We start from the raw sequence: 19,348 nt of genomic DNA, 5'->3' as shown, positions 1-19,348 counted from the left end.
CTATTCTATTCTATTCTTTTCCACTCTACTCTTTTCCGTTCCGTTCCATTCTGCTCTGTTTGGCTTTCAAGGCCGTAGAAGCTGAAGGCTGTTGATAATTTACAAATCCAGTCCTTTTGTAAGCTCTTTAGGTGGGCTGCAAATCAATTGAGCAGGTGAAGAACTAGGTGAAAAGTGCATTTAGAAGAGCAAGGATGCTCATTTTAACTGGGGTGTGTGTGTAATGTGAGGAGCTCATGAATTCAGAGGTGACTGGGGAATTGAAGTTGGAGAAGTGCTGAACAGAAATTAAAAAATCTGAATGTGCAGTGAAAGTAGGGGTTTCTCTGCAGTGAAAGTAGGGATTATGAGCAATTTCCTGAGAGTTCGATAAAGGGGTTTGGCGGCACAAAACAATGGCAAACTGCCCCATGCAGCGCCTCACTTGGATGTGTCTGCAGTCTTGGAAGCTTGACTACCCTACGTTCTCCTACAAATGGACCTTGAGCTTGTTTGGAGGTTCTAGCAGGGGAGCGCAGCTACCGTATACCCTTGACCGATGAACGGTACCGTCTCTATCGGGGAGGTCGTCCTCTTCGACCGAGCGCGCAGCTTCGGGAGGGACGCACATGGAGCGTTGAGGGAGGAAGGGGACACCCGCCTAGCCAGCCAGATCAGCCGAATCAACCCTGGCGATCAATGGGGTGACAGATGTCGCAGCCAGATCGCCCTCACATCCAGGAATACTGAACCAGCACAGCGAAATTTATACCTCAATACTTCGGGTCATCTTCAAGTCACGGTATGCTACTGCGGCTGAAAATTCTTTGCCATAACCCCTGATATCAACGCTGTGCATCGACAAAACCTTCCAAAACAGACGCGTGAAAAAGTGTTAACGATTTTTTTGAGGGTTATAGTTCTTTCTAGAGGCCTTTGCGAAATATGCAGATTAGTGGCTTCCAATTGGCTTCCGGTTGTGTCGTGGGCGTGACGCGGCGCTGGGCGGGGCCGGCGCGGGCGCTGCGGAGGGGGTAGGTGGGTTCTTTGTGCGGCCGCGGGGCTGCGTTCGCGTGTGGGGGCTGCTCTGGTCCTGTGTGTCAGTAATGTGGGGCTGGGAGTTCTCTTCTCCCGATCTCCCGGGGCCCTTGGCTCGCTTGGCTCCGGTGATGCGGGGGGCGAAGGGGCTGTGCCCGGCTCGGGTTGGCACTCGGTGCCTGATCCGTGGATCGGGTCCCGGTCACGGAGCGCGATGGCTCCCCGTGTAACAACGCGGACCGCTCTTCATCTCGTGTGTGCCCAGGGCTTGTCCCCAGTGGTGGGGGGGGCCGATGGCCCGGAGGTGCCGCCTGTCGCACCGGAGCAGAGATGTGCCCGGGGTGGTGTTCCGAGGTGCGGGGTGGAACAGCGGCCGCTGTGGACTGACGGGGGCTGAAAGCAGGCAGGGAAAATCGGGCCCTGGAATCTTGAATCCGTGAGACATGCCAGGAACAGCTGGTCTCCTGGGCCTCTTCACCGATGTCCTTTTGGTCCGTAGCTAGTGTGGGAGCAATTGCTTCTTGCACTGATATCTATGTTCCCTTGTTCCCCTTGTTAGCCCAGGTGGCCTTCATAAATCACAAGGGAGTAAATTCAGATCCTTTTTTCCCCAAGTCCCTTTTGCTGTTGAGCAAGGCTGAGAATGGGCAGCAATCTAACTGCGATTGTGGCTCCTGCCGCAATTGTCGCTTTCCCTCCCTGTAGTGAGAAGACCGGGGAAGGGAGAAGCGCTTTGCCCATCCCCGGAGTGCTCTTTTCATCTGATTTCAGTTCACGAGTTGGACTGTCTCTTACAGTTTTGCAGGGCAGGCTCAGTCCTAGGAACCAGAATGGTACAGTTCTTTCCAAAGCTTGTTAATCCCCCGGTATTTACATGACAAGCACCCCCTATGCCTTCACCATCCATTTACCTTTACTTCACCATCCATTTGCCTTTACTTCACCGATGTGTGACTTGCTTATGTCCTGTGACCTGCCTGCTGGCGTGCTAGGAGGAGGTCTCAGGAGGGTGCACTGAAGAAAAGTGACTCTTCTGTTTATTTAATTTTTTAAACTACAAGTTAAAAATCGCCTTTGGCTTTTTTTCTATTTTCATGAATTTAGCTGTATTACAAGCAGCTCCTGTTTAATTCTGTAATTTCACGTAGTTCACATTGATACTTCAGTCTTTTTGTCGGTTTCTCATGAACCACTATATTTATTAGGAGTATAGATACTGCTTGGCAATGTTTTTGTTCCCAGTGACTTACCTAAGAGCAGTTGGAGGCCCCTAAACAGACGTGGGCCAAATAGCCTGGCTTGTTTGAATTCCCATGGTGTGATGCAGTCTCATATTTTTCTTGCCTGTTGGCTAACAAGCAGATCACATGCACCTCCTGCATGCTCAAGGCTTTTTTTCCCCTCTGCTTATGAAGGAGCTCTTGGAAAACTGGAAACTGGAGTTTATTGTTAGCATGCCAGCTCTTTTCCAGTGTTGCTTGAACTGTGGATTGACGTGACAAGAAATCTCCCTAGAGGAAAAAGAGCTCTCAGTTGCAGCAAGGACTTGCTATTATGGAGTGCTGCACATGAAATGCCAGTATGATAACATCTGATTACTCTCTTGGCTTATGGCTCTACAGTGGAATCTAATTCCTGCTGAGACCTAAACACTAGTCTATTAAAAAAATAACAGTTAATAGCCTCATTTATGAAGACATTAAAGAAACTAAAATGCTGCTTGCAAAGCACGGTGGATTTGATCAACTGAAAAATCTGTAAAGTTTTGCTTAGCAACAGGGTTTATTAATAGAAAGAAATGTGACCTACAGAAGGATCAGTAGTGCAACACTGAATCTCTGTATTTTAATCTGGATTATTACAGAAGAAACAGGCCATTCTTCTACTGGTTCTGGATCGTGTACTTATGCTGCATCACCACCGCTAGAAAGAAAAGGTAGAGGCTTGAAAATACAGTTTCATACTCCCCTAAGCATGTGTAGAATTAATGTTTAGATACTTTTAGCATTCTTTGATACAAGGACTGCTAGTTTTGGAAAAGTTGTGTGCTGCCCCTTCTCCTCTTTGATCAAGACTTGGCTTTCAGTGGTGATTGTGTAACTCTAGTGCTAAAACTTATATTTCCTAAAAGTTTTAAGGATTTTCTTAGGGGTGGCTTTTAATTTTTTTCAGTTATCTCCTACTTAGCAACTTGATGCTTACTTTTCCTGAATTTCAGGGGGATGAAAAGTCTATGAAATACTCTGAATTGACTGTGCAGCAGTCAAACCAAATCATTTGAGACTGAAACTCTGCTGAAATATTTTGCCAAAAATTAACTTAAATTTTTGTTGTATGAGTGACCTGTGAAACATTATTCCACCTGCCATAAGATTTTCTTATAATTATTAACTGATTATATTTTATAACTCTTTTAGGTAACAGGAAGTTTGAAGTCATGTCTGGAAAACCAAAACTTTACTACTTCAATGGAAGAGGCAAGATGGAGTCGATTCGTTGGTTGTTAGCTGCAGCCGGGGTCGAGGTTTGTTTTAGTGTTTTTAAATCTTAGCTGCACATCGGTAAGCTTGCCTTTGTGGCAGATCACAGGTTATTAGCAGAAAAGAAAAGCTATCCCAAGACACAGTAGTAAATGAGCATTAGCTATTCAGTGTAATTAAATACTCTTACCTCAGGCACACAAAAGCATGGCTAGAGCAGCAGCACAGTAAACTAGTTTCTTGCTTAACATAAGAATGCGTAATCATTAATTAAGCATTTGTTTACTACCCAGAGCTGCTGAGCTGATAGATGTGTTCCTGGCCTGACAAGTGTCGTCTGTGCCAAGTAAAACAGCAATGAATGTACTTTTGTCTTGTCTTTCTGTTTTCAGTTGGATGCTCACACAGAGATTTTTATTTTGTTTTTCGCTCCACTGGCTGCATCCTCCACAGTAAGCTGTAGCACAAAATAAATTGTGTCTTGCTTGCATCATTTAGATGAAGCTTAACAGGACAAAGTGAGTAAACTGACTCGTGTAGGGAAATTAGAAATCTCAGAGCAGGAAGAAAAATATTTGGGTAAAACAGAGAAGCAAGACACCACTTGAAAATATTTTTTGATGGCATATAGTTTACTTATTCATTTGCTATCTATCTTGGTGATAAACTGATAATTCAGTTTGAGGACAGAAAGGACTACTAGTTGCCTCAAGTGTCCTCTTTTATACAGTAAGCTGTTACAGTGCATACAATTACTCCTGTACTGAGCTGAGGAATACAAGTTTTTCAAAAAGACCACCAGTCTTTGTTTAAAGGCCTTACAGAAGACACAGCTGGCTGCTTCCCTGCATTGTTTGTTCCTATGTTTTAAGTCCCTCTCTCTTCTCTTTTTATTTTTGGTTGGTTTCTTTTTCAAATTAAAAAAAAGCTGTTGATGGGTACCAGTTACTACATTTTATCTTGGGATATTCTTTTCCCAGCTTCTCATCAGCAGAAACCTGGGTTTTGAGTTTTAGACTGTGATCACACTTGCTATGGTTAAACACTGGCAGTGTATTTATTAGTAGGCCCAATCTTCTGGGGTTTACCTAATATAGCAAGTCTTAGTTATTAACATAAGTGGCACAGATATTATGAGAGAGGCTGACTGAGCTAGGCATCTAGGGATTGGTAACATCAATAATTTTGTAGTCTCCATGTTCTGCATTGACCATAGCATGCAGACACGTACATTTAAATGTCTAACTTTGGTGTCTTAATCTTGAACTCAGTTTCTCTTTAAGTAGCACTGATTGGATCAGCCATCCTCAACCATATTGAATATAACTACATCATTCTGATCACAGGCAATTCTGTGTCTTTTTGTTTTTCATCTTGTGAGTAATTCATCTTTAGGTCTCCTAAACATGCTTCTGTACTAAACTTCCTGCAGAGATTACAACTTTTACATTATTTTGTAAAAGCTTTAACTTCCTAAGAATTTGTTCCTGTCTAGCTCCCAAATCTAAATATCCCACAGCAGAGCTTTTTTTCCACATTCCAGAGAGCATCTTAAGGACAGCTTAGACTGTACTGTTGATGGTTTCACACTGAATTGCCTTTTCAATACCAAACAAACCATCCTCACTGCAGTTCTTGTTACCTGTTCTTCTGATAGGGTTGCCTTCAACAGCATTTATCAAATATGACAGTCACAAGAGATTTTACCAGCACTTCTGTCCTTGGTATTTTCTCCCTTAGAGCCACATCTGGAATGGAAGGAACCATAATGTATAATCTCTTCCTTTTATGGTGCTTTAAAAGTTTATCTTTTCTAGAAATGTGAAAAGATGCTTACTTCTCCTTCCTCACTCCCTTTGGTCAGTTTGAAGAAGAGTTTTTGGAAACCCGAGAGCAATATGAGAAGCTCCTGCAAGGTGAGTCCCCATGGAGTCTCAAGGAAAGTGTGACCAGACTTTAATTAGAGGAGATGTATGAAGTCTTTGAAGACTGTGTGGGACTTTCTTTTCCCCACAATAAAGATGAGAGGTGTAAGCAGCTACAGAGGCTAATTTTTTTTTCCTGTGCAGACAGATGCAATTGAAAATTTAATGTCTTTCCCACATGGAGGGTTTCTCAGCTCTGGATTCTTTTGTTCTCCATTTGTCTACCTGTCCCACCTGGTCCCACAAACTTACCCTGGGCTTGACTACCTTTAAAAAATGTATCCTAAAATTTCATTGAATGTCCTGATTTAGCTTTTAAATACTCACCACAAGACAGAAATTTGTGAATCTGACATTTGTGTCAAATAGGATTCAAATAATGGAACAGTGAAACAGAATTTTTTACATTATTTAGAATCAGACACCTTTTACTCAGCTGATACGTTTAGCATGATTGTCTCCACTGTAATTCAATTTCAGTATAAAAGCTGCTGTACCCAGACCTGACTGCAAATTCAGTTAAATTTTTTTAAAGAAAAGATGTTAATCCACAGTAATTGTTTCTGCAGTTTAATTCATCTGCACCACTGTAATTTATTGTGTGCATGGAAGAACTCCAGTTTAATACAATGACTACCCACAGCAAGCTCACCATAAAAGTTCAGATCTTCTGAAGACAGCAAGAAATCTGACATGGAGTTACTAGATTAGTTGAGTAATGTGTGTCTTCCCTTTAGATGGATCCCTGCTGTTTCAGCAAGTGCCCATGGTGGAGATAGATGGGATGAGGATGGTGCAGACCAGAGCCATCCTCAGCTACATAGCAGCAAAGTACAACCTCTACGGGAAGGACCTGAAGGAAAGAGCCCTGTACGTAACAGTTCTTGAATTTATTACAGTAGCTCAGATCTATCTAGAATTAATTGCATACTTGCATAGTTGCACACACAGAGAATCATCTGTGTGCCTCAGTGACACAAAACTTGCAGTGAGCCTGAGAGGCCACAGTTAGATGCAGAACAATTGATTTCTTCTAACATTTTTACATAAAAATATTTGAGTCAGGGTTTTACTGTGCTTTAGTGAAAGATTAATATACCCTGACACAAATATTTGAGAAGTGACGGCTGTGTAAATGCTTTTGTAAACAGAAAACTTGGGAAAGAAACAGTTTTTAACTTTTGGCTGCAAAATAAGATCTGTCATTCACATTATCTGTGATCGCGTGATGTTCCACTGCACTGAAAAAAGTGTGTTGTTTAGGTCCTCAGGAGCTGGGCAGAGAACAGCTAAAAGCTATTGAAAAACTATTGGTTTCATGTGAAATTAAAGCCAGGCCTTGATGTTGCGACTGTGAAGAAAAAAAAATGTGATTGGGCTACCTCAATATGTAGCATTTTAAATGTCCACTTCCTATTGGTTTTCAAATGAAGGAAAACTGAAGGTCAGCTAGTAAAGCAGCAACTTTACAGTAACCTGCTATTACATGGTGAAAATGATTGGAAGAATTGGCTGAAGCAGGTTCTGGCAAGTAACAAAAAAGAATAAGTATTCAGACAAGAACCTCAGTCTTAGCTTGTAGCAGCTTCTTGCTGTTACCAACCATCATTTCCTGTAGGTTGCATTCCATATATACCTCCTCCTTCAAGCAGAATTCTCTTCCATTGAGTTTTAGATTTAGGCTGGAGCCTGTTCCTGCCGTCTTATTAGCAAATATAAATGAAATATATTTGTTTATTTGGGTTTGGGTGGGCCATGGCAGGGGCTGGAGGGAGGGAAGAAGCATCATTGTTTCAAGGAAGACTTGCTGTGAGTACCTCCAGGTTTAAGTACTGGTGCAGTGAATAAGAGCAGTTTTGGAAGATTGGATAAATGCAGGCTAGAAGCTGACAGGCATTAAGCCTGGCAGGAATATCTGATAGCTTCTTATTGCTTAGAGCTTGTTCAATCTTAAGGAGGTTTTGTTGAGACGCTGTTGTTTGACAACAAAAACCATTATTAGCCTTATTACACAGCAGGAACTCAAATCTTTTACAATAAAGGATGGTTAAAGATTTTATCAGACAGTTTTACCAGATATTTTATCCATATTCGTGAGGACTGAATTTAAATGCGAATCTAGTCTACAGTACAAAACTGCTCTCATAGCTCTGGAAAAATGGATAAAAAGGACAGTCCGAAGAACTGCTGTACTGATAATTTAGCTGGAAGCAGAACCGGGTACGCTTCAGGCTTCCAACCCTATTATTAATCTGTTGGGCACCACTTGGACTTTGGATGAAACTCTGAAGCCAGAGGATTAAGTCAACTGTAGATGACTTCTTATGGTGCTGTGTATTTCTTTGGTGATTCTGAAGTGATCTGTAACGCCAGATTTACTCTTTTTTAACCTCTGTACAATCCTGCTTAGTCCTGCCCAATGAAGCAAGTAAAGGGCCAACAACACTACAAATACAAGTGAGACTCAGACTGTAACATACTTTTTGTAATTGCAAAATAATTTTCATGAGGGGAATGGGAATTTCAGTTTTTACTCTCATAACATAAATCTAATAAAATTCTTCTGGTAGAGGTGCCTTCTAATTTTCTATGCTTTGGTTTCAAGGATTGATATGTATGTTGGAGGAACTGATGACCTTATGGGCTTCATTTTGATGTTCCCTTTCTTATCAGCTGAGGATAAAGAGAAACAACGTGCTTTTATTGTTCAAAAGGCAACAAGCAGATACTTCCCAGCATATGAAAAGGTGTGTAGGAGGGTTATTTTCTTACATTTTTCTGGGGGGATAGCAATGGGAAACTGGGTATTTTAACAAAGGCAGAAGAAACAAAAGTGTCAGTTCAGTACTTTAAAGCAGGACATAACACTGTCTGCAGGCTGGTGAGACGAGAAGGTGGTCAGAGCAGTATGAGACAAATTGGGGCCTTTCGGGATGTTTTCTCTCTCATGCCCAGCTGAGGAGGAGAGCAATAGAGTGGCTTTGGTGGACAGCTGGTGTCCAGCCAGGGTCAACTCACCTCACTAACTCACACTGCAAAAGCAGTGCTAATTATCATCTTTGTTTAACACTTCTACAGCAATACACAGCTATCACTACTGTCTTCAAGCCGTACTGGAATCTGCTTAAACCTGCTGATTAAGCCATACTGGAATCTTACTGTTTTTCTAACTTGATACTTTTTCTAAGTTTGATACTTCGAGAGATGGGACTCAAGAGATACTCTCACTGATAGTTAATACACGCAGACAGGATGATCTGGCGGGAATAGCAGCTTCTCTGTTTTAAAGACTAAAAAGAAGACAGTTTTTCACTTTGCCACGTCTCCTGTAGTGGCTGTCAGAGGGCATTCTGCCCTAGATTCCACTTGTTAAATCTTAGCCCCAGTGTTTTAGGCTGATCATGTCTTACATTCTCTATTTTTCCACTGAAGCTGTAACTGCATACAGAAAAATGCAAGATTTATTAGACTTGAAAGGTGTGAATACCAAGAAGGTATCTAACCTTGTAGTCCAGTACACAGGGTTACGTAGGGCTATAGGAAGGAACAACGGGTAAGGAAAACCCTGGGATCCTAGATTACAGCTGCAGAATGAAAAGTGATTTCAGGCACTAGGCCCATATCCCCCCACCTAGTAATTGCATGGGACAGAAGGGTGAAAAGGAGACAGTAAGGTTAAAAAAGGTGTGCCTGTGAGTTTTGGAAACATGAATCCCAGCTGGCTGTCCAGATCTGAACATTTTCATCTATGACATTTCTAGGTTTTGAAAGACCGTGACTTTCTTGTTGGTAACAGTTTTAGCTGGGCAGATGTTCATCTTCTTGAAGCCATTTTAATGGTAGAAGAGAAGAAGTCAGATGTGCTCTCAGGCTTTCCTCAGTTACAGGTACCTTGCACTAACAATATGCTCATACGTCTGTAAATGTGATAAATGATGTGTTATGTGTGGATAATTCCATGAAACATTTGTCACCTTCTCATTGTAGTCTCATTCTTTTTGCTTTAGGAAGAGCCTTGTAATATATTTCATCTAGAGAATCTGTTATTTTCTAAAGTAAACCCTGTACACATCTGAAGAAATGCACCCTCCCTTTTTTTCCTCTCCTCACCAGTTCTGTGATACCTTTAAGCAGAATATATTTTCTGGATCACAAGAACTGATTTGAGTAATATACACATCAGAAATCACAGATAACTGTTTCCACTTTATCCCAAGAGGGCTGATTTATTACTGTGGAAAATAACAGGGTTGAAGTGAGGGGGAGTAAAATCCATCCACTGCTAGGACTGTATTCTCAGTCTTGTCTCCATGTACAGCTTGTTAAAGAATGTTACACAAATCAGTAAAATTGTTTTTTTCTTGTGTTACTTTCTGTTCTTTAAATACGACATACTTACTGTTTGCCTTCTAGGCATTTAAAGCAAGGATAAGCAGCATCCCCACAATCAAGAAATTCCTAGAGCCAGGAAGCCAGAGGAAACCTGTTCCTGATGATAAATACGTGGAGACTGTGAGAAGAGTTCTGCGCATGTACTATGATGTGAAAGCGAATTAGTGTGCGGGGCCAAGGCACAGCTGTGCTCGGGGTCAGAGAGTGGCCAGGCCACACACAGACAGTTACACTGCACAGGAAGGCAAAGGGGTGTTTGAGAGGCCTTTCTATGGGCAGTGTCTAGTGCTCTCATACAAAATACAGTAGGCAGGTATATTTTATAACACTTTAATACTAGCCTGCTCTTTCCTTCCTTCATCCTGAGATGTTTTCTGCTAATTTTAAGCAAGTGAAATGGCAGCAAGCATGGTGTGTGTAACAGTGAAGAAGAGAGAAATGTGAGCTAGTGACTGACTGCTTTCAGCATGTTCTGCTGCTGCTGAGGATTTCTGAGATCCAGATCAGATTTTTTATATGATGATTGCTTCCAATTTATGCCTTTATTGTTTTTAATATCACTGTCAGCAAATGAAACAAGTGGTTTTTAAAGAAGGTGGGAGGGAGGAGTTGGGAGGAGTTTCTCTTGACAGTTCTACTGGACATCAGTGCCTTGCCTGTGCCTTGTGCCTTTATAATTAAGCTGCAATTTTATTACTGACTTAGGAAATAAATTTATTGCCAAATGGTATTTTTGTTTAACCACTGTATCTAGAGGATCTGTTCTAATCAAATAAACTTTTTATGTGGTCACATTGTCCTGTTGTCTCATGAATGAAAGTTGGGGCTTGCAAACATAATTTTTACTTCTCTTGGAAGATAAATTCTCTATATTTTATATGTTAACACAAATGCCTCATGCAAAGGTGTATTTTGTTTGTGTTTATAAACAAAAGAATGGAGATGTAAAGGAGAGGTAGTAAACCATCACACAAACCTGATATAGTTCCTATCTAAGGCCTAGTACCAGCCAAACTCAAAATGTTGTTTCTTTTCCTCTTTTTTTTTCAAGTCTGTGGTTTCCACAGACAGCTAGACAAAGGAATTTAAAGTGCTTTTAATCACTTCAATAAATGGCACTTATGCCTTGAAAAGCTGCTCTGCAGGATGTTATCTTGGGGTTTTGTATCTGTTATTTATAGTTCTATATTAATGACATAACTTACATAAAAAGACTTGTGCTCAATCCTGAATGGCACAGTTTTATTCCTGCATTAGCTATGGGTTGAGAAATAAGATGCTGCTTGATATTGGAATGCAGTGAGCACACTCATTGGATATTTGATGGACAAGTTGCCCACTTGAAAGCTCATCAGTCTCCTCAGCTTCAGTGTGACTGAAGTTTTCAGCACTACAAACACTTTTCCCTCATTGCCAGGTATACCAAGTTTTTACTGATGTACAGTATCTTCTCAGTCACCTGCCTTCCTAATGTCAGATGCAATTGCAGTTTAGTCCTTGGTTTAATCTCAGATTAGTTTAATACGAAAGTTTGGAAAACTGTAGTTGTTGATCTTAATTCCTTTGCTAAGTGAAATTTTTTTTCAGAATATGAGGAAAGTTGTGGTATAACGCTGTTCAAAAGTTCCACAAGCAAAGATGCAGAAGCTGTAGGGAGTGACTCTATCAGTACTTGTTGGTGATAAGCCTAATAGCTGATGGTCATACCTTTTTAGTAAAGGTATGGTACAGCAGCAATGAATGTGAGCAGAAGATGAATTGGTACTGAAGCCTTGTCATCAGCTCTGTATGTGTTTGGGACAGGGTTAACTTCAGCCTATCTCAAGAGTGGTTGTATGGACTGAATGCCATTTACACTGCATTTGTGCACTCTTGGAGCACATTTTTCAGTTTAATTTCATCCGGAAAGAATCCAGATGGTACACTCCAAGATCACACTGTGATGGGAGCCAAAGCACAGTTTAAGAAATTCATTTTAAAAACATATTCCTGTTCCAGACCACTAAGGTAGACATACCCTGTAATGCTCCAGGTCTAGTCCAACTGATGGGTCATTTCCTGATATTTCAGTAAATTGTTGATGAGAACTTCTATTGTGTTATTTTTTATTTATCTTCTTGATTTGGATTGAAATGAAGACACCTAAAAGTGTTTATATATGAGCTTGTGTGTACTTCTCCATTATAATATCTACAGCCATTTATGCTTATGCTATGATGGCAGGGTTACATGGTGTGATGCAGTGTTGTGGGTTGACCCTGTCTGAGAATGTAGCACTTCTTATTTTAATATTCCAAAACCAGTTTGTCAGTTTAGTTTCTACGCTGTACGGAGGGACAGGCCTACAGACTGTAATTGTGATGTTCCAAATTCTGGGCAAACTAGGGACAAAATCAGCTTAGATCTAAGTCTTTTGTAAAAGATGCCCATACTGAGCATCCTTGAGTCCTGGTACAGCATTTTAGAAGTAATTATTTAGGTTGTTAGCTGATTTCAGTAATGCTTTCAGGACACATCAGAGCACTTCAGTTCTGTTACCAGCCTTCAAGACAGTAATAAGCAAGTAAAATATACAGACACTTGTTGCTGTTTCTCCTATGTCTTTCGATGTTGCTGGCCCAATAATTCCTGGCTCAAAATTAGTTTAGAATGCATGATAACCTCAGGAATTGTTTTAACTATCACAAAGACTTAGGCATTAGACAGGCAGTTTTGATGTATTTTCCAAGAAGGACTTGAGTTTGTTCTCAACCCTTGCTCAGGTAAGACATATTTATTGGCATCGTTCTGATAGTCAGGCAAGTTATGCTTAGTGAGGGTAAAGGTGGTGATCCTACACAACCTGTTTTGATTTAAAACACTCTCTGTCTGTGGAATTGCAAGTTCATTTTAAGTTAAAACACTGAGATAATTCTCATTGATTTAATACTGAGTACAGGATATAGGCTTTAGTACAAGTTATGGTTTCTGATGACTGTATGGGATCTTTATAGATTATTCTGCATTGTGTTTGCTTATATTTTGGTAGGTTGCAATTAATTTCAATGGAACTCTACTATCCAAGCACCTCTGAACGTGCAAAAGAAGTATCAGTTATTCACAGGGATTTTGCAGGTCTCCTGCATGCTTCTTGTGTCTCTTCTTCTCACCTGCATATAGCAACACTAACAAAAGAAAGCAAGATGCCAAATTCAGGGAAAACTAGACAGATTGACTGACTGGAGGGCTCCTAACACTACTTAGAGCAGGCATTTGACAGGTATTCCTATGCTTACTGTCACTTGCCAATTGCCACCATAAGCAAAATAGATTTGATCTGAGGAAAATTAATTCATTACCAATTAATATAGTTGCATGGTGAAAAACAAAGACTTGAACCCCTTCCTCCCACTCCTTCCCAGACTTCTTCCCTCCTTTGTTACCAACTCTTCTACTTCCCTGCTTCCACCTCCTCTCGGTGTTCACAGGGCTGTTTTTCCCTCACACTTTGTCGTGCAGTGTTTTCTCCCATCTTAAGCACATTTTGCCGAGGTGCCCCCACCTCGGCCCTGCCCTGCGGTGGGTGGGTTGGAGCCAGGTGGAATCACCAATGTCTGGCACGGAGCTCCCTCACAGAGCCTTGCTGCAGCCCCCGGGGTGCCAGCACCCCGTACATCAGTGTCTGGTTTTAAGTGGTACAAATAAGCTTGTGAGTCTCTCAGCGGGTTTCCAAACGGGTCGTGGGGATCACTGGGAGCTGCTGGTGGCCTTGGAGCTACTCATGTGTGGTGGTCACAGCTTTGAGGTCCAGCGGGGGAAGTTCACGTTCCAGAGGAGGTGTGTAGGAGCTGAACACCTGGTCCCTGCCTGGGCACTGCTGGTGCAAAGGAGTTCTGGGCAGGCTGCACTCGGAACCCGAAATTCGGAGTTGCATTAAACCTCAATCTTGCTCCTAGGAAAAACTCTTCTATTTGCTGCGGGGGAAATTTTCATTCGTAGGCTACTCCTCGGCGTGTTCCCGGGCTCCATTTCAACACCGCAGGAGCTGTGGGCATGGAATTAGCCTGACCTTACTTTTCCTGCCCCCAGGTGGGGCTCTGCTCTTTCGGCAAGTGCCCTCTGTGGGCACTGGCGGGATGGAGATGGTGCAGCGTGGAGCAATTCTCAGCCACACAGCCCGAAAAATACCACCTGCGTGGGAAGGACCTGAAGCCTGGTAAAGTAACTTCAATCCTCTAAACACCAGATGCCCACTTTTTAACTGTGACTACTTTTGTAGTCAGCAGAAATAAATAATAGCACCAGACGGCAATTTATCTGGAAGGCATGTTTAACCTCAGCTTCTGCCTGGAAGCACATCTGCAAGCCACCTCGGAGTGCAGGGCAGAGAAAGGCATATATTTACATATCACCAGCAGCCCCTTCCAGGCTTTGACCTGTGAAACTTTCCTTGTTGCCGTCTCTTGGAATTTTCTTGTCCTGCAGCCTGTGCCTGTTGTCTCTCCTACTTTCACTATGGTCCGCTGAGGAAAGCCTGGTCCTGGCCCCTCTGCAACTACGTTTTAGGTAGGTAAAGACAGCAATTAGATCCATGGCACTTCACTATTTCACGTTTTTATGAAAGGGCTAAAACGAAAAATAGCACATTTCACAGAAGATAAAAGAGAAATGGACTATAGGGAGGAAAGTTGAACGGAATCAGTATGCTGTGAATGAATAAACAGGATGCATTTAGTCTAGTTAAATGCAGTTTGCCTAAATTCCCACTGATGTGAGAAGCAGAAACTCAGAGGAGGAGAAACTGAAGGACATGGTGCATATTAGCCATATACCAGCTCCCAGCATGGCACTGGCATCCAAAAAAGCTAATGTGACCTTGGTGTATAGTGAAAATTTCAAATTTTCATGGTTGTAACTCCATGTCCAGCTCTAATATTTACCCACGAGCTACCTAGCTATAGGCATCACTTAATCCTAATGCAGAACCGGGGACAATTTTTTAGTTATGTTGCAGATTTGTTTATATTGCTTGCCCTATAACTACTACTTTCCATTTCAAACCAATTTCTACACTGCAGCAGAACTATTTAATCTCATACCTGGAAACATCATGCAAGAGAAGATGAAATGGAATGGAATGTTATGTTTTCTGGTAAGAGAAAAAGAGCTTGACTTCACCCTAGTGCAGAAAGATTAAATTCTGAAAGGCAGATTATCCCACTACTAATCATGGTATGGTTTTATACCCTTACCTTGTAGGCTTGTACCATCTACTTCTAGGAGAGTGCCTTCTTCCTTGTCATCAGCCCTGAGCTACTTTCAGATGAAGCTGATTTAACAGGCTTTTGTTGGCTTATGATCAAAACTTTTTCCACCCCTGTTCTTAGTAGTAGCATTGTTTTCAATCTTAGGCTTTTAAAGCAAGAGTAAGCAACATTGCCACAAATAAGAAATTCCTCCAGTTTGTCAGCCAACAAAGCAATGATGAATCCAGATGAATGAGCTGTAGCATTAACAGATTTTTTTACCATGAAATGAAGCCAGGTTCCATCTGCTGTCATTTTTCAACTCCTTTTCTGACTTAAACCTTGATTTTTGTTCTTCTAGATTTGTACTGTCTTGCACATACAACATGAATAAATGAGTCTCATGCTGAAAACACCAGTAGAGAAGAAGCCAAGTTACATTTCACAAACTGTTTTACATTATCTGCAAGAAAGGTAAATGCACAGTTAGATCGTTACTTATAAATGTCATTAAAGCCCATTCATTTTATAATCTTGAACATGCTACCAAACAGTGAATAAAGAGCATCTTAAAGGTGGGGTACTTCTAGGCTATATAAATAATGTGTCACTAATCTTGTTTCATTGACTCTTTTTTATGCTGACAGGTCTGTGTAAGAGGGTTTAACGGAAGGAGAGAATATGTAGGGAACCAAACAGGTGTTCCAGTTAGAGGCCCTGAAACAGTGGCTCAGCCAGAGGCCTCTGAGATAATGCAGGAATCCACTAAAAGACCTTGGGCACCCTGGGAAGGAGAGAAAAGAAGCTGCTAATTCCTGCGGAGGAATACCTGTGATGAGTACCTGCACTTAAAGATAAAAATAAGATAGAGAAAACTGTTTTAAGCTAACATCACTTATAGAATATATACTGGTATATATTTAACAATAGTAGTGTGTTATTAAAAGGTTTGAAAGGAGTGTGTAAATTTAAAAAATGTGTGTAACTATAAAAAGTAGATCCTGTGTGCCTTCGTTTCTGTACCCTAGAAATCAATGCTCTAAGTGTGATAAAAGTGTGTTAATGTAAACATTGCACGCCTTTTTCCACCTTTTATCTGGGGACGACAAGGGCGAAGAATAAAGCCTCAAACTTATAATGCAGCCAGATTGTCTTTCTTAACAACTAAAAGACATCCAAAAAAGTGTAAAACTGCATTAGACAGATTTTCAGGCATCAGCAAGAATATTTGTCTTTGAAGATATATTAATACTGAAATCTGTATTAGGGTTATGGAGTCTTTTGAAAATTCTGATGAACTCCAGGGAAAAAAACTTCAGTGAAAACAAAAGTGTTTTATAAGAGAAGAAATGGATTTGTGGTCAATAAAACCTATTTCTCTTCTCTGAGAAGTATAAATAAATCTGGTTTTATTTTAAAAGGACCAGAACAAGCAAAAAAAAAAAAAAGTTTACAGGATGAGAGCTGATTTAAAATTTGTTCAAGTGGTCAATTTTTATAATTATCTTATTGTAAAAAGTATTTTTAATTGGAAAAAAACCCCAAATTGTTCTCCAGCTTTATAATTGGTCAACATCAGACAAAAATAGGACTGAAATTTCTGCTTTACTTCTTTATATCTTCTTTTGAAAATAAAAATATTCTTTAAACCTGAGTTTAGATTAGTAGTAGTTTTAGTTGTAACAATGCACATAAACTGAGAGTCTTAGAAAGTTTCCCAGAACATACCAGAGACCAGAAAGAGGAAACATACACAAGTTTCGATCAAAATATGAAGTCATTATAATACATGAACTATTTAAGATAAATATTTCACAATGAAATTTGTACTACTAAAGTTATTTTTCAATTGGCTTTGAGACCTTGATCTTGCCTATCTTGTGCCTAGATAAATCAGCCCTTTGACCATACCAAGATACTTAGATCAATAAAGACTAAACAATCCAAATTACAACATTCTGTAAAGCAGCTCTCCATTTAACCTCCCCTCAACAGCAGCACGATGGGTGTAAATCAGACTTTTCTGTGCCAGTGGTCTGGCTGAGTGCCAAAGAGCTTACAGAAATATGTGTGAGGGTGACAAGTCTTGGTTAACCTTGTCTTTGGGCAGCCAGTAAAACTTCCTGAACAGAACCAGAGCACTCACTGAAAGTTTGCAGCAAGTCCAAGCTTAAGTAATGCATGACTTGTTTTAACTATTCACGTGGACTCTAATTACTTTTATCACAGTGGTGGCGTACTTCAGTTTAGGAGTGCAATAAGCAGCATGGAGATAATCCTCCTACCTTCCTGTGTAGTGGCAGTTAGTGATATACCTTGTGCTTACCTCTGAGAGGATGCTGTAATCAGGCATGGTCCCCCAAGCCAGATGCTTAGTGGTTTGTGAGGGTTGCACGTAGGCACATTTCGAGAAGACTTAGAACTGGTCTCATCTACAGCACAAGGAAGTGTGTCCACAGAGCACAGTGGGAACCTGACATGCCAGGGCATGGTATACACGTTATTTAAAATATGGCTGTGCCTAACCCCAGATCATTTAAGTGGCACCTGGGCCCCATGCCCGCTGCCTGAAAAATCATGGGTGTGGCTTAACAAATCATGTATAAAATAAACTTATTTTCTTTTCTGCTCTAGAGGTTCAGAACAGCTATTCAAGTTACAGATGGCAGTAACCTCATTGATCGATACCTTCAGATGTCAAAGGAGCTTTGTAATTACATTATGAAAGGCTGTGCTGGAAGCAAAATAAAAACAAGAGGGAAAGTCTTTCTGTCAAACAGGAATGTGTAGAAGGGGAACAACAGTCAAAGATGGGTGTGGACATGTTCAGCAAATCCAAAAAGCGTCAGAATGCTTTTGCTTGACCACTCATCCCTGAACCTCAAATCAAGGACCTCTTCCTCCCATTCTTCTTTGCCATCAAGCCTTTTGCTGCCATTGTCAGCATCTGAGACTGCAGAGGGGACCAAGTGACAACAGCCACACACATGCTCTGCTGTGGTCACTGTTCCTGAACCAGCTCTTTCACTCAGGTGCTGATACCAAAGACCTCAAAAGCAGAAATAGACTAATCTTGATTTAATACTGCCATCACAGATAGGTATGAACAAATGCTCCTTTCTTAATCAGCTATACCTGTATGTGCCCCATTCCTACTTTAGCCCCATCTGTATTGCTGGTTTAGGCATATAGGGACCACTGGCTGGCACTGCTTCCAGCATTGACACCACACTCAGACCTTCCAAAATAGGGTGCTGTACCCATGCTGCCTGCTACAAACTGTTTTGGGCATCTGCTGGACTTTTGACCCCTACTCGGGAATTTTGTGTGGGGTAACCTGGTGGTAACTGGGTTTGACATAGAAAATACAGAAGCATGCATTTAATGTTATGCTTTATTCATTAAATCATGAACTTGAGAGGGAGTTAAAATTAGGCAAAGTGTAAAGAAGCACCATACAGAGGTTTTTTTGCTGACACCATCAACCTCTGAAGCACATAAATTACAAATTTGCAAGTAGCCTCTATTGGAGGTGCATCCTCTAGAAGAGACTGCCAGCAATTACCAGGCAGAGGAACCATAAGGAAACTCCAGCTGTGAAGAAAAAGAAAGTAGCAGCTTTGGAAGGATTTCCCCAAGATAGTTACCTAGAGACTTTTGTCCTGAGATTCCCCATTATGAGGTGCTGTGGCTTTAGACAGATAAATATAATTTTGATAACAGTGTGGGTTCTGGGAACAGATCTTCAGATTAGCTGTACTGATGTCTGCTGCAGGGGTGTAAAGTGATGCCCAATATCACATGTGGGTCTATGCCAGAGGAGAGGCCCTGATCTCTGGCACCCAAATCCCATTTCCTTCTGCTCTGCCACCCTTGTGTCTGTTTGTATCCACTTTCAGTTTTGGTATTTTCACCTGAAATATAGATAGAAGAGCTGAAACAGTTACTTCTCATGGAAACAGGGTAAGAAAATCATAGTTTATTTCATCTCTGAGTATTAGCCATGTGCATGCAATTTCCAAAATTAATGCTATTGCCTTAAGACATGGGATGAGGTTGTGACAAAAATGGCTTATATCAAGTTATCACTAAGTAAGCTTGATACTGTATTTCAAAGTAATGAAGCACTGTTATCCCATACTTTGGGTAACTTTTCTGTGCCATACAGCACTGAAAATAAAAAAGCTGGGTTACTGCTAAGTAGTGAAACAAACCTAGAAACTTCAGTGGTTTGTCTTCAAACACCCCAAATATAACCCAGAAAAATCTATAATTTTCTCAGTGTTTCAACGTCTTGCTCTTGTATTTG

At 41.0% G+C, this 19,348-nt stretch overlaps 1 protein-coding gene and 1 long non-coding RNA gene across 5 annotated transcripts; both read left to right on the top strand.

Annotated features, from left to right (window-relative positions):
- Window positions 1-994: 994 nt before the first annotated feature.
- On the top strand, window positions 995-10,606 carry LOC127466709 (glutathione S-transferase 3). Of its 4 annotated transcripts, none has more exons than XM_051777896.1 (8): window positions 996-1,013; window positions 2,882-2,953; window positions 3,435-3,541; window positions 5,362-5,413; window positions 6,160-6,292; window positions 8,028-8,169; window positions 9,184-9,309; window positions 9,836-10,606. In XM_051777896.1, exons 3-8 carry the CDS (start codon window positions 3,455-3,457, stop codon window positions 9,977-9,979), a joined length of 684 nt encoding a protein of 227 aa, XP_051633856.1. In that variant the 5' UTR covers window positions 996-1,013; window positions 2,882-2,953; window positions 3,435-3,454; the 3' UTR covers window positions 9,980-10,606. The 4 variants fall into 4 exon arrangements, with proteins under 4 accessions (XP_051633858.1, XP_051633856.1, XP_051633857.1 ...); XM_051777895.1 differs by having other exon boundaries at window positions 999-1,017; XM_051777898.1 differs by lacking the exon at window positions 2,882-2,953 and having other exon boundaries at window positions 995-1,013.
- A 2,950-nt stretch (window positions 10,607-13,556) lies between these two features.
- On the top strand, window positions 13,557-16,176 carry LOC127466834 (uncharacterized). Its single transcript, XR_007902877.1, has 3 exons — window positions 13,557-14,009; window positions 15,401-15,513; window positions 15,687-16,176. It is a non-coding gene; the product is annotated as an uncharacterized LOC127466834 (long non-coding RNA).
- Window positions 16,177-19,348: the final 3,172 nt, after the last annotated feature.

This window comes from Manacus candei, unplaced genomic scaffold (assembly GCF_025592945.1).
Source record: "Manacus candei isolate 608988 ecotype Guabito, Panama unplaced genomic scaffold, ASM2559294v1 h1tg000011l, whole genome shotgun sequence".
Taxonomy (NCBI): Eukaryota; Metazoa; Chordata; class Aves; order Passeriformes; family Pipridae; genus Manacus; species Manacus candei.
The sequence above is the reverse complement of the archived record's forward strand: the minus strand, read 5'-3'. Positions and strand labels throughout refer to the sequence as shown.

Bases quoted from the DNA above. Each gene is read 5' to 3' on its own strand.
- LOC127466709 (XM_051777898.1), top strand. From the start codon at position 3,455: ATGTCTGGAAAACCAAAACTTTACTACTTCAATGGAAGAGGCAAGATG. The intron at 3,542-5,361 runs GTTTGTTTTAGT...CCCTTTGGTCAG, and splicing joins TAGCTGCAGCCGGGGTCGAG to TTTGAAGAAGAGTTTTTGGA. The intron at 6,293-8,027 runs GTACGTAACAGT...TTTGGTTTCAAG, and splicing joins GACCTGAAGGAAAGAGCCCT to GATTGATATGTATGTTGGAG.